The sequence below is a fragment of the Osmia bicornis genome, chromosome 3 (genome assembly GCF_907164935.1).
Source record: "Osmia bicornis bicornis chromosome 3, iOsmBic2.1, whole genome shotgun sequence".
NCBI lineage: Eukaryota > Metazoa > Arthropoda > Insecta > Hymenoptera > Megachilidae > Osmia > Osmia bicornis.
Genome location: NC_060218.1, coordinates 5,274,734 through 5,288,904, shown reverse-complemented (window position 1 = coordinate 5,288,904; position 14,171 = coordinate 5,274,734). Strand labels below are relative to the sequence as shown.

At 36.1% G+C, this 14,171-nt stretch overlaps 2 protein-coding genes across 3 annotated transcripts in view; one reads left to right on the top strand and one right to left on the bottom strand.

Moving 5' to 3' along the window:
• LOC114871290 overlaps positions 1-12,296 on the bottom strand; it is an 80,307-nt gene extending 68,011 nt beyond the window's left edge. Inside the window, exon 1 of one of the 2 annotated variants that reach the window (XM_029177012.2) lies at positions 11,782-12,296. The gene's annotated coding sequence lies outside the window, so the exon portion shown is untranslated. The remainder of the gene's footprint in view (positions 1-11,781) is intronic. The other variant, XM_029176993.2, reaches the window with a different exon arrangement.
• On the top strand, positions 1,996-3,984 carry LOC114872296 (thyrotropin-releasing hormone receptor-like). The gene is made up of 3 exons (XM_029179374.2): positions 1,996-2,695; positions 3,129-3,322; positions 3,720-3,984. The coding sequence occupies exons 1-3, from the start codon at positions 1,996-1,998 to the stop codon at positions 3,777-3,779; spliced, it is 954 nt and encodes a 317-aa protein (XP_029035207.2). The 3' UTR covers positions 3,780-3,984.
• Positions 12,297-14,171: the final 1,875 nt, after the last annotated feature.

Here is a 14,171-nt window from a genome sequence, read left to right as displayed (position 1 = left end):
ATTTACTAAGCTAATGTAAACCCAGGTTTAACATTTAGGAACTTCGTGTTCGCGATGATAATGCAATTTTCAGATTACCCTGCAGCCTCGGGGTTTCTATGAGTTACGTCGTAATGATGGCTAACCATTAAACCGGTTGTGGCCCTGACCCTGGCCCTGCCACTGCACTTATTTGGCCCTTGCACCCTCCTCCGCAGCTAACCCGATCTCGGCGGACGAGAAGAAAAAAAGGTACAGGAGAACCCACAAAACTGAACCGCACACCTGGCCCAAGGATGAAAGTGCGAGAGAACTCGAGGCACCGAAAACACGCACGCTCCGTTGGAAGAGGAACACGGGTTTTGTAATTTTACGAAACAACCAGGGATTACTTCTCTGATCATCGAGTGGCGTGTATATTTTCTCGCACGAAGTGGAAAGGTGAGATGGGTCTGCGAAAATTGGCGGGTAACGTTTTAACCTTTTAGATTGTATACACTATGAAATATGAATATGAATATTTATTTTACAAGAAACAACAAAATATTTTCATGTATTAGAAAAATAATTTTAAAAATGGGAATGAAAAAGAACTTAAAATAAAATAAAGAAACTTTAAATTGTAGGTTGACTCAGTGGCGTGATTATAATTGTGAAATATGGAGGTCAAAAAATAATTTTCTAATTTCTTAAAGAAGTTAGTATTGTAATGTTAAATCTAATTTTCTTCAGATAACGTTTTCTGAAATTGTTAAGAATATTTCGGTATTTATATAAAAAAAAAGATTTTGAATTTTTTAATAGGGGTTCAATTAAACCTTCTGGCTTCCACCCTATAGTTACGCTACTGGATTGACTCCAAAGTGGCATTATCATATACAATTATATTCAATTATTAATTTCCATACTATGAAAAATTGATGACTTATGGCCAAAAGAAAATAAATAAATTTTATCATACATTAAAATAAAATACATAAATCAATTAAAATAAATGACATTTCAAAATAATTAGAAAATATATCTTAAAACAATGATCCTAATCCTACATTTTAACCATAAAAAATAAATGAATAGTTCCCTAAGATGTTCGATAAGGAGAATGTCAGCGTTTGACTTATTTCAATTCTGCAGATCCTTTGTTCAGCAAAGCAACAGACAGTCTATCATATAGAATCTGTTTAAAGGTGCACAATAGGCGAAACAGTGAGCTCGAAAGAAACGATTACTCGCGCCATGGTATCTTGAGCGTATAAATCCAACGATAAATCTATCAGGGCCAAACACTGACCGATATTGCGCTCGTGGCCATTTGCCAACCTCTTCTCCTGCATCTCTCGTTGCATTATGCAGCTGAACGTGAGGCTGCATTTCTCTGTCTCCTTTCCACCACGATCCTACATGATTTATTCGTACGCGATTATTTTCGTCATTGGTCGTCGGGTGAGTTCCAACAACAAAATCATCCGTTCGTGATGTCATGGTCAAGGGTTTCTTCGTTATTATGTATCTCCTGGTGAAAGGGAACTTCTTTCGATCGGTAGGTTGATTAAAGTATTCGGGACAGTAGCGTTAATTGACTGAATAATTGTCAGCTGTGTAATTAGAAGATTGCGTTTTTTCATATATTTCACTGTGACAGAAGTAATTTATTTTTCTACTCGTTAGCCTCTTGTAACTGATATTTCCTTAGCAATTCTGAATTAATTACTTTAACTTAAAACAAAATATTGACTAGCTGTTTCATGCCATACATACGTAGAAGCACTTAACAAAATGAAAAAATTGCATGTCAAGCAATGTCACGGTCGACCCAGAAGCACCTACCCACATTTCAGTCCATCAAATTCCCAAATGGGAGCAAGTGCGAAAAACAAACTTCAACAATCTTTCCAGCTCTTCAGTATTATTTCTGTTCGCGAGTCAGGCGCGTCGTAGGAATAAAAATTCTTCAGAATCAGTGAAATTTCGAGTGCTAATTGTGCCAAACACCACTGGAGGCTCAAAGTGGCATCAATGGCCCTCAATAACTTGAAACATGCCCATGTTGAAATACCTTTTCCAACGTATTCCTCTGCTTGTACCAGGGCGACCAGTCCCACGAAGATCAACATCATCGTCTCAAATATCCCACTGATAAACGCTCGGATCATGAATCTAACGTTTCTTTCGCTTGGTGCAATCATGAATCTCTTGATCGTCCTAGTGATCCTCTCGAAATCATCCATGAGGACGTCGTGGCACCTGTACATCGTCAGTATGGCCTGTTCAAACATGCTGATCCTGATGGAGCCTCTCGAAGAAGTACTCAAATGGTTGTTCGATGTAAAAATGAAGCTAAATATGGATTACGTCTGCTTGATAAACTTCGACGTATCGATAATAACAATAGCCATTTTGAAGTTCATGCTCTATATAAACATTTTTCACCGTCAAACACCTTTTGGGTATGTACTTGTGAAACGGTACACCACCGTAAAGGCGATCTTTTTAGTTTGGGTCTCGTGCACCATGTCCATTGCTATTGGATTGCATATATACGATTTCTTCGAGGGGGACATGGCTGATATGTACGTTTGGAGCACGTTTATGTTCTCCGTTCTACCGCTTATTATATTCGTCGTTCTGGATTCACTGATCATTTACGAGCTGATGATACTGAAGGCTATCGAAGGATCATGGCGATCGAATCAGTTGAGACATTATTATATGTTGGGTGAGTGAGTTGGGTTTATGATTGATTTTGATATTGTGGATGAAAATGATGCATTTTTTATTACACGTTTTTAAAAATTAGATGACTAAAATTAGTATGACTAAAGTAGATTCTATGCAATATGGGAATTTCTGTCAGTAACGTAACTAGAGGTGGGGAGATCTATTCTAATAAATATTGAAATATTTTTAAAAATTTCAAAAAATGAAAACGGAGAGAAGAATGTTAAAGTATAAGACAAATTTATTTGACTCCTCTATAGAAGAATTATAGTTGCGCCACTGATCTCTGTTGTACGAGTCATATTATACAAATATAGTTTAGGACAATGAGACTTCAAATAATTTGAATTATTCAATTATTGAAATTGAATGAATTACATGTACATTGTCAAGAGAAGATAATAAATGATTTAGAAAGATTTTTCTCACAGTGATCATAGCGATCGTTTTTTTCCTGATTCGAGCACCATATCGAATCGCAAGGGCGATCAGTTTCATTGAACCCAAAGCGTTATGTTGCACAGACGGCAAAAGGGAAGTGCTCTATTTCATGGCCAAGACGTTCCCGATTATTTTTGCAATCATTTACATCTCATTGTCTACTGAATTTCGGAAATCTCTTCAGGTTTGTTTCAAACTCAATTTCGATTTGGACATTATTCTGCAATACAGTGTTAACCCATTTAATGTAGAGGTGTGCGGATACCCGAAATTACGAGATTGGCACGAATCGGAAAAATTCGGACGGTATCGAGTCGGGTCGAGATAAATCGGACGAGATTGAATCGGATCAGAAAAAATCGAACATCTTATTGCAAAAATAATTTATATATACTATTTTTCTTAATTATTCTTTAGCTTCTTTTTCATTAAAATGCAATCAACTTAAATAAAAGTTTTCTTAAAAAATATTCCTTACTGTTTTAAGAAAATTAATTTTCCAATTTTTATGGGTTAACATCATATTGCAAAATAGAGTTATATTAATGTTATAAATTGTATATTTAATTATTCAATTGCAGGAGATTCTAAGATGCCAGTGTCAACCTTCTAACGAAACGCATGTTGATATAATTGTTTAGCAATACACTGACTGTAATCGATAAATCATTACGACTTGATAAAAATTGCAGCAGAAATAAGAATATTCTCCTGATGTGTAGGAGAATCGATAAAAGATACACCGGCAATTTCCAGTACATTTGTAAAGCAGAGAAGAGAGGCTGGGTGTCACACTCGCAAAGTTGCGAATTCATTGCACTCTCTGTATGCAAATTCGGCCACGTCTGCCGAGTGCTTAAGTCGATGGAGAGCCGTGCTTACGTGCGAGCACGCGTGTGCTCGACCGAATAACTACGTGCACTTTGTATCTGCCAGACTGCCGGAGGAAAAAAAAGAACTAAAAAAGAGCTCCAACCATAATCTTCTTTCTAGTACCTAAGCGCGCAAATTCCCTTCGAAAGCTCCAATTGTTAATGCCTTATCGATGCATACCGAAGAAGTTGCACTTTGCGAAAGTTTCAAACGTATGGCTTGGTACAAAAAGTACCAATGTCATATTTATGAAAAAATTAATTATTGAATTCGTAAACAATTGTATATTCTATCTCAAATTCTATCTAGAAATTATTATATTAACATTTGTACATGCTACAGTCAAACTTTTTCATAAAATAAATTTATGTACTTTTATAAAAGACGCAAATATAATAAGCTTTAACGCTTTCTTTTTTTATTAGAAAAGAAATCAGGGCCGAATCAAGATTTCTGGGACCCAGGACTATAAAATCGAAAATTTAAATTTATTCTGAATAAAATTAAATAATATTTAATCGTAAAGAAAAACGGCGATAGAAAGAAAGTTTCATATTATTATTAATATTAAATAATATTTTTATTTAATATAAAATACCATTGAAAAAGCTCCATTTCATTTATACTGCAAAACCTAAAGCTATTCATTCCCTCGAATAAAAAACCTTAAACCTGCCACCACTGGATCTTCTTGTTTGTTGCTTGTACCATGCGTAACAGCTTAATGGAAAAAAAAGAAAAGTGAATTCTTCGATCAACTAGCTACAAGAGCGTATACTTAAATTCAATTAACCGGAACGAGGCGGCTAGCCTTCGCGAAAACAGGACATCGTTTGTCAAATTGAAATTGAATCTGATTTCGTAGCCTTCGCTTCCCAATGATTACGAATTCCTTTCACGAAGCTTTTCCTATTCTAAGCTACAGGGCTCGCCGGTATTACAAGTGTGTGGAAAGGACACGATTATCGGCTATAAGAGAGAACATTCGAAGGAAGATACAGAAGGTATACGTGTCGTCGCCGCAGAAGAAAAAGAAGACCTCGATGGAAGAAACAGGAAACCAGTGGAGCGGAAAGCCACCGTACCAGACGGCACTTCCGGCACGGTCTTTCGGTCAACTTGACGCTCTTCGACGATCGACACAATCTTCGATCAGCCCGCACAATCGATCGAATTATTGCCCGACCATTAATATCATTGCAAAATTCAAATATTTTCATTACTTATTACTAATGCTTTATCTATCGATCATTACTATGTGAAAACTGGAAAATTAATTGTAATATCATAGAATATTTAAATTTCAAGTTTCGAATTTTGAGTTTTGAATTGTGAATTTGAATAAAAAGATTTTTAATAAAAACTTCGATAGATAATCTGGAATCTTTTTAATTACAGAAAAATCATTAAAGATTAAAGGGTTGTTAACCTTTTAAAATTAAATTATAAACCTTTTAATGGTAAATGCTGAATCATTTTATAATTTAATGATAAAAAGATTTTTCTGTGCGTTCAATTATTTAATAAAATGAAATTTTAATAAAGGAAACTTGCTTGCTGATTAATAAATAATTTATGACCAGAAAATTCCAAATTCAGCCACTATAATTGATCATTCGTACAGTAGCTAATACAAAAGAACAAAGCATAGGTATTTTCAACGACAAAGACCACGTGGGTCGACAAAATAATGAAGAAAGCTTGCCCCTTTACCTCTCAATGATAAACGTGTTTCGAAAGAATAGTAGCTCCAAAAAACACGCAGAATTTGCTTATGAATAGCGCGTATCGACGTTTCGAATCGATTGTGCGGAGGATTTGCAAGCAGCATACACAGAGTGTCACGTATAACTCGTTATGTTCAAGATCACCGTGTCGTTTCAGCTTATTTGTGAAAGACGAGTATATACTGTTAAGGAGTTACATTAGCGAGTAATTTCTCCGGCCATTGTAAAATCTCACGGATGATACATTTGCGAAGACCTAACAAAGCACATAATAAGGGAAAGAGTTCTCTATAACGTGAGATAGTCGACACAAAGAAAGTTGTACCGGGTAATATAGGCCAGTGTTTGACTTTCCCCGTAGGTATTTTCCCGTTCAGCGGATGAAAATTTCAAGGCGAACCCACTTGAATATTTCTCGAATTTAATCCTCGAGCCTGGGTCAATCGCGTCCCCAACATACCAAACATCACAAGGATATAAACCTAAAGTTAAAATTTAGAAAATGAAAATAATATGAAATACGAAATTAAATTAAAATTGGGTCTCTCTCCATGGTCCGCCATCCGAGGGTTAAAAATACATCTATACGATAAGAACTTGACGATCAGTAAAATATGAAAATTTTTATTGAAAATCTGATTATTGAAATTTTTCGCGCCACTTCTCAATCCTTATAAACGCGGAAAAATATTCAAATTTAAAAGAGTAATTAATGAAACGTGACGTTGAAGATATCAAATTAATTTACACACCTAATAAATTGAACTAATTAAAATAAACTAAAAAACAAATAAATTAAAATCATTAAAATAAAATTTTGTTTTTCTATCAGCGTCAAATTAATAAAAAATGACAAATACTTAACAAATGTAAAAGCGATTGTATTGGATAAAACGAACTTTATATAACAGTAACGGGAAACGAGCAACATATATGTACACACCCTACAATAGCTGGAATAAATGGCGTATCGATATGCAAGTTAAATGCATTAGGTTAACGTGTGAATGAAACGAGCGAGCCAATGAAACACATAGAAACTTCATTCATGGCCTTCGACGAAAAAAGCACCGGCATCGCGTCGATTAAAATCGCGAGAGAGAGAGAGAGAGACAGAGAGTCTTGAGTGGATTGAAACACTTGGATCTTTGTCGATGTTTTTACACTATGAGAAAGTTGAAAAGTTACACGACTGAAAAAGAGTTCCTGTATCTTAACCGGTTATTAAAGTTATTTTTCACCGTATGTATTATTTTCTACAAATGGTTCACCTATTTACCCAATTTTTTCAAAGATTTCGTTTTGTTAATAATTTTTCATTTTTAATTATAAATTTCAATTTATATTAGACGATTCCTTTGCTAAGTATCATGGCGAGGTATCAAGTATGCGGGACATAAATCCCCCATATGTATCCTCGTATCGTAATATAAACCACCCTCTATTTTGACGCTGGTGTGGCTAAACGGAGATGCGTCGGAAAATATTTTGTCAAGTGTGAATACTTAATAAAAACGAGCTTGTAAACGTGACATAAATTCCGTGAAAAAAATATTCATTCATAATCTCTACACAACCCCAATATTTGGGTTAAGTTCTTAAATATAACTATCGTGTTTCTAATATTTTCATTTCCTTTCATTTATAGCGGATTGACAAGGTATAAAGATAAGATCATACTAAATTTATTGATAAAAGGACTTTCATCGAATCTGGAACACCTCGTGCGTGTCTTTACTCCCGCCATCGCGATTTCAGCGTTCCAATCGCGAACACTTTGTGGAAAATGAAAAATCACCGCCTCGAGGCTCGATTATCTCTTCGTTGCTTGATCCACGATTCGCGTATCGCGATCAAAGAACGCCACATCAAGATTGAAATTCACGCTTTCAATAATCCGTCCGAAATGTCACAAAGCGTGGGCGGTGGACGTATCGAATCGAAACGTTAATTCGTTCCCCAAAGCACGAAGGATCATAAATCGCAGTCGTATGAAGAAACAACGACGAAGTTGTGGAACGTGCAGCTGTTCTGAATTGAATCGCGATACGCTCGTGTAACATGAAATTTCAGCATAGAGATTTTCAGATGTCTGTACCATTCATTTGAAAGCAGTATAAAATAGTGAATAATTGGGAAAATGACGATATGGGGGAACCAGGAATTCTCAGAACATTAACCTCTTTAGGGATGAATTTTTTTAGGTAGAAAAGAAAGTGATTTAGTTTTTTTTAATGCTACCATATGACAAGATTTTTGTTTTTATTGTTGAGAGCTTCTACAGTGAACAATTTGCCAATAGATTTGAATTTTTTTCACTTACAATTGGAATAATTTCAATTTAAAGAAAACAATATGTGCTCAGTACTGTACATATCTGGATGAAAAGGTGAAGAAATGGAATTTTATCATTACCTTTGTATCGTTCTTATTTTTTTTTAATTTTAAAAATTTACATTCCAAAATTTATCTTCACAATGCTACATCCGTTCGAAATTTAATATTTCAAATTTAATATACAGATCGTATGGTGTTTTTAATTAAAACCAGTCACCTTTTCACCACCATAAAAACATGAATGGGATCCTCGAAGCGTTCACTGACAACGCTCGAAGCGTCTGAATAATATCGCGGATTAAAATCACCCCGGACCTACCCCACGCAGACTCTGGTCGTCTTTACGCGCGTGCACCATGCAACGATCGATGCACTTTCTTAACACCCTGTATGCATAGAGACAGCCAGAGGCGATGCGTGGGTGGGCGTCTCACAACGAGGGACCTCAGCATCTCGACAAAGTACAGAATGGAAGGCTTTGCACGAGATTCTTTGCCGAAAAACAATCTTGCAGGGCGTTGAGTCATAGCCCTGTTTGAAAAACAGAATAGAGAGGACCCTAGTTAACTCGTGACTAGGTTTTAGAATCTTTTTTGTTGGTCCTGATGAATGGCATTTAGAAGAACGAAATTTGATTTTTTGCAAATCTTCTGTACTTGGCATTTGCTATATTTAAAATTCCCTATACTCAATATTTACTATATTTAAAATTTACTGTATATGAAATTTGCTGTATTTGAGGTTTATATTTAATATTTGCTGTACTTAGTGTTCCCTGTATTTAATATTTCCCATATTTGAAATCTCCTGAAATCCAAATGGATCAAAAATAATCACCGTCTCTCCCCATGGTCCGTCACCTTAACAGTTAAAACCCAGCGTGTATCTCATCAAACAGCTTCCGTTAGATGTGCACAGTTCAAGTTCTAATCATAATCTCAGCGAGGAGCTTAGCGTTACGTATTTGAATCGCGATAAAGACGATAAAACCAACCGTCGGATGAGCGTAATTTAATCAGGCTTTAAAGATAGGGGACGCAACGTTTTCTCGCCCGAAGACGAGAAGCTTTACGGGCGAATACGAAACGCGGCAAAGTTGCAAACGCAGCGAGCAACATGAAAGAGGAATCAACAGACAGGCGAGAGAAATAAAGGGAACGAAGAATATGGGTCGGGTGAATATTCACGGAGAAAAGGGACGAGTTAGAAAAATGGTAAGCAAAGGAGGTGGAGGCTGAAAGCGGATGAAACGGCAAAGACGAAAAGGAAAAATCGTCGCGAAAGGCGGATGAATAAGAAAAAAAAAAAAAAAGAAACTCACGACAGGGTAATGAAGAAGATGAAACTATGGCCCGCGGTGTTAAAAGGACGAAAAGGTAACGGGTGCATAAATATTCATAGCCGTGTTGCATAGGGGGCATGCAAAGGCGAAGAAGCCAAGGATAGGAGCAGACGGAGTCGACGAAATTGAAACCGGAGCAAGGGAGCAAATAGAGGGTAATGGTGGTGAAAATGACGCGAGAGAGCTCGAGTATTGAAATGATTAATATAAAATGTGGATAAAATTTGCGAGAAATATATGCGACACGGTCTGAATGAAATTGGAAAGATCCTGAGGCGATGAAAAATCGTATCCAACGGCATAATTATAATTGTCCATTAGAAGGTGTCAGAAACATTTTTTTTTTTTTCATATCCTAGCATTACGATAATAAGTATGAAATCTAATATTTTTCGTGATTGTTTATTTCCTACAATGTTGTTTAAAATTTTCAAAAATATTCCAGTGTTTTCATTTCTTAATAAGGAGTCAAATGAACCTCCTGACCCCCTCTAATTGCGCAAACTTATAACTTCAGATTTCAAGCAATTAAAAGAACAAAAAAAAATAATAAATATATAAATTATAGAAATATGTATTTCTAAAGGGCACATTGAAATATTAAATTAAAAAATTAATCAATTAAACGAGTATTAATAAAAAATATAATCAATGTATTTAAGTAGATTTGAGAAATCATTACCCTTTTGTGTATTTAATAAAGAATAATTAAACATGAGTATAATTTGTTAAACATAAAAACCTAACACTTGTAAAATTAGAAAAATATATAATAATGTCTAATTATCCTTCAAGTGTTATTATTTTTAAACTATAAAAATCCGGATACGGTGATAATAAGAGAATAGGATAAAACGTAATTTTGAATAAAATAATTTCTCCAACGGTCCATTTCGCGGCTATAGTGTTAAATTGTTGTACGTTTATTTGCATAAGGATAAGTTACGTGTGTTATTATCAAATATGATTCATAGACTCGCGGTTATGTATAAACAGATGCATCGTATGCAGATAGAGGCGCCGTAGAAGCCTTTGGAAGTTTTCGCCTTTCGCGTTTCGTATTCACACAAGACAGAAAAAAAAAAACAAAAAAAAATATGCAGTGTCGAACATGGTAAATGGTTCATTGTTCGCGACGAGAGACAATGACGTGTGGGTCTTTCGAATCCCTTTGCTGACGAAATTCGTCGCTTAACAATGGAGTAAAAAGAGACAAAGTTAAAAACACACACGCTTCGAGACACCATTGTCGACAAATTTTCTTTTTTCCAAATAATTTTCATTCTACGTCATACCATTTGCAATATAGTTTAGTGGCGCAACCATAATTGGTTGGCCTTATAAATACCTTGTTAATTATCGTGATTATGCTAAGTCTAATTTTCTCTATTATTGTTTTGTGAAATTTTTGAAAATATTCCAAAAAAAAGTTTTTAATTTCTTAATTGACCCTTTTTACCCCTTCTGGTTACACTACTGATAGTGGCGTAACTAGGTAGGGACCAGGGTAGGCCCAGACCCCCAAAAATGTGAATAAGCTCCCTCACCATTTTAAAATTTTAGCATGGAAAAATTTCAAAACTTTGGAATTTCAAAATTGTAAAACACAAATTTAAAAATTTTTTAATTCTAAGGGACCTTACCCACTCTAAAATAAAACCCTAGTTACACCACTAACTGCTGATAATAATTTAATCCATTTGTGATTAAATTGAAAATAACTCGAAAAGACTAGGTTAGGCATCTATATCTTTAATAATTTCATGTTTCTAATTAAAAATTTCTATCTTCACTGCTATCATTAACATATCAAAGAAAAAACCGAAACGCTCGAAACAAGTGGACAAATTGTAGATAATGACCGAAACAATGATACACAACGACTGTTCAAACAATGCTGATAGGACAGTGTCAAGAGATTGATATCGGTCGGATAGCGGCAAAAAATAAATGTCAAATACCGGGCGTACAAGAGACGCAATATACCGACGATCCAGAGTACCTTAGCGAAAGTGCAAGGTTAAATCAAATAATATCGTCCTCCTGTACCAAATACTAGTCGCAATTGCGCGTCGTTTGTGCGACATGGTTTCTTTATGGCAAAGATGTCAGTGCCACGTAGCGTAACGAAGGTCGTTTGTCAACATGAAATACTCGGCCTAATATTTTTTTTCGCGCCTCGTTTGTTACTAATCAACGACAATGAATACAATTTACATCGTAAATCTGATTCGTATATTCTAATTGACAACGTCTTCTTTCATTAATAAAAAAATGTTAATTCTTATATGATTCTCTATGACAATACAAATTTAATACACGCATAAATATCCATAGTCGAAAAATAAAACAAAGTTAACCTACCTTTATACAGCACAGCTTTGAAATCCAATGACACTCGAAGCAGCTCCGAAAATTCCCGTCGTCCACCATTCACGATGTCAATGACTGATCACAACGCGAGGAAGATCACGCTTGTACGCAATTAACACCAGTTGCTCCGTAAAAAACCTTCTTTAAGTAAACAGAGCTGGATTTAATCCCTCGGTCGCGCGAAATACGAAACAAACCCGAGTATAAAAGAACTCATTCGTCCCCTTGTTTATGCGTCTCTCGAGTGACGGTCACGCGGTTCTCTCGAAGAGATCTCGAACATAAACACTCGGCGTCAACTTCGCGGTACAACTGTTGACAGTCACGAGTCACATCGAACGGGATCGAAACACTGTCCCAGTGGAATTGAACGGTCACGGGTCGCCGTTGTTTTTCAACGACGAAAGAAAAGGCACGGGCGATGCGGTCGGAATGGAAAGGCACGAAACGCACGAGGCACAGAACAGAGTCAGTCACGGCTCGCCCCGTCAGCGTACACTGCAAGCCGAACCGAACCGCCACGCGACTCCGAACTCGAAAGCGGAGCCGCGCAAGATGGTCGACGCCGAACCGGCTCTTTCATTGGCTGCCCGCCGTGAGCAGGTATATGCGCGGACCGACTGTTATCGGCGACGAAACGAGACCCGCTGATGGGGCACCCTGGGACATTACTGATAACAACTCGTGCGGGCGCTATCCTCATCACTGTAAGTAGGATTTTTGAAGGACTTTTTTATGATTTCGTGTATTATCGAGTACTGTTTTCCGACACATTTAAAATTTCCGTCATTGAGGGTTTTCAAGGATTTTAGGGTGATTTGAAATGTGATTAGGATATTTATACTTTGTTTTTGATATATTGAAAATTTGCACTCCTCCAGAATTCCAATTCTAAAATTTCTAAACTTCTAAGGGCCCTGGTCTACCCTAGAATAAAATCTTAGTTACGCCAATGGCTACGCGGTCAAATTAAAAATAACCCGAATACGTTAAGTTAGGTTAGGTGGGTTTAACTTTTTTCTTTTAATTATTCAACAGTTAAACGATTGACAATCATATTTTTAAATTATCTTTCAAGGATTATTAGAGACATTTTCAAGGAGTTTTCGAGGATATTGAGATAATTTCATGTACTGTTACTGTTTATACACTGAGAATTGGAAAAAATTTAAATATCATAATAATCAGAGCTTTGCTGATGCTGAAATACATTGCTCGTTACAGATCATTCGCAATCAATTAGCATTTTACAGAATGATTGATAACATTATTACTCGAACAGGTACAAGTGTGCTACTTTGATAAACAGCTTTCGAAACTAGAGTGGATAACGTATATAAACTGGATCCTGTAATTGGATACCAGTCACGTTTTCAGTCGAGTCCCATTTTGGTTAGGAACAATAAAAATCAGCTTTTTAGATAACAGAAGACAAGAGTTCGTAATTAATTTCCATTTATTGAAAATAAAACTGAAACCAATTACAGAATTACTTGGTCAATTTATCTGGTAGTCACTAAACTACTCTTCAGAATCGAAATCAGTTTTATTGCAATATCTTTGCTTATTAGATTAACCGAGCATCTTTGTCTTCATTATGAAACATGTGAAATTAACATGTGTCTGACAACTAAATATTACAAAAAAAAAATGAAACCGGTCTAACAACGAGATTATTTCCTATCACGATAAAAAATCATTTATACATATTTCGAACACCTATGCAACGTTAACTGTTTCTCGGTTATGTCGATCAAAGGAGTTCAATTAAAATTCATTCTGTCGTCGAATCGAAGCCAGCAAATCAACAGATTGAAAATTACATTATCACTGTGACAGGGAGAGACAGGGGGCAATTAGCCATCACGCGAATGAAGGTATCCCTACGGTAGTCGACCCTGCAAGGAATGCGACTAATTGCAAATATCCGGCAGGTTATGTTCTACGCGAAATGGACATACAGAGGTTCGAACGTAGTCCAACTGAATCTCGTTTCCGATTCTTTCTGCTTCTCTTCGTTTACGCCTTTTCTGAGAGCCCTGTCGCATACGTATCGCATCTGCAAGGTCGTCGTGTCCCTTCCTTTCCCTTCCGTCCTATTGCGATGCCATACACACGATTATGCAAATTTCCTTAGCCAAATGAGCGAACGAGGAAATGCCTATGGACGCGTGTTTCTAATACGATATTATGTACAACTTTGTATTTCAGGGTTGAGTATCTTTTACGTCGATGGAAGAACGAATCGAGGATTTCTGTAGTCTTATATTATTTCTTAGGAAAATGTTTTTTTTTGCATTTTATTCAAGTGTCCGGGGCTATCCGCCATTTTTCGACCGAGTAAAAACAGGGGTTCCAGTTTATTGCTTGTTGTTCTAAAG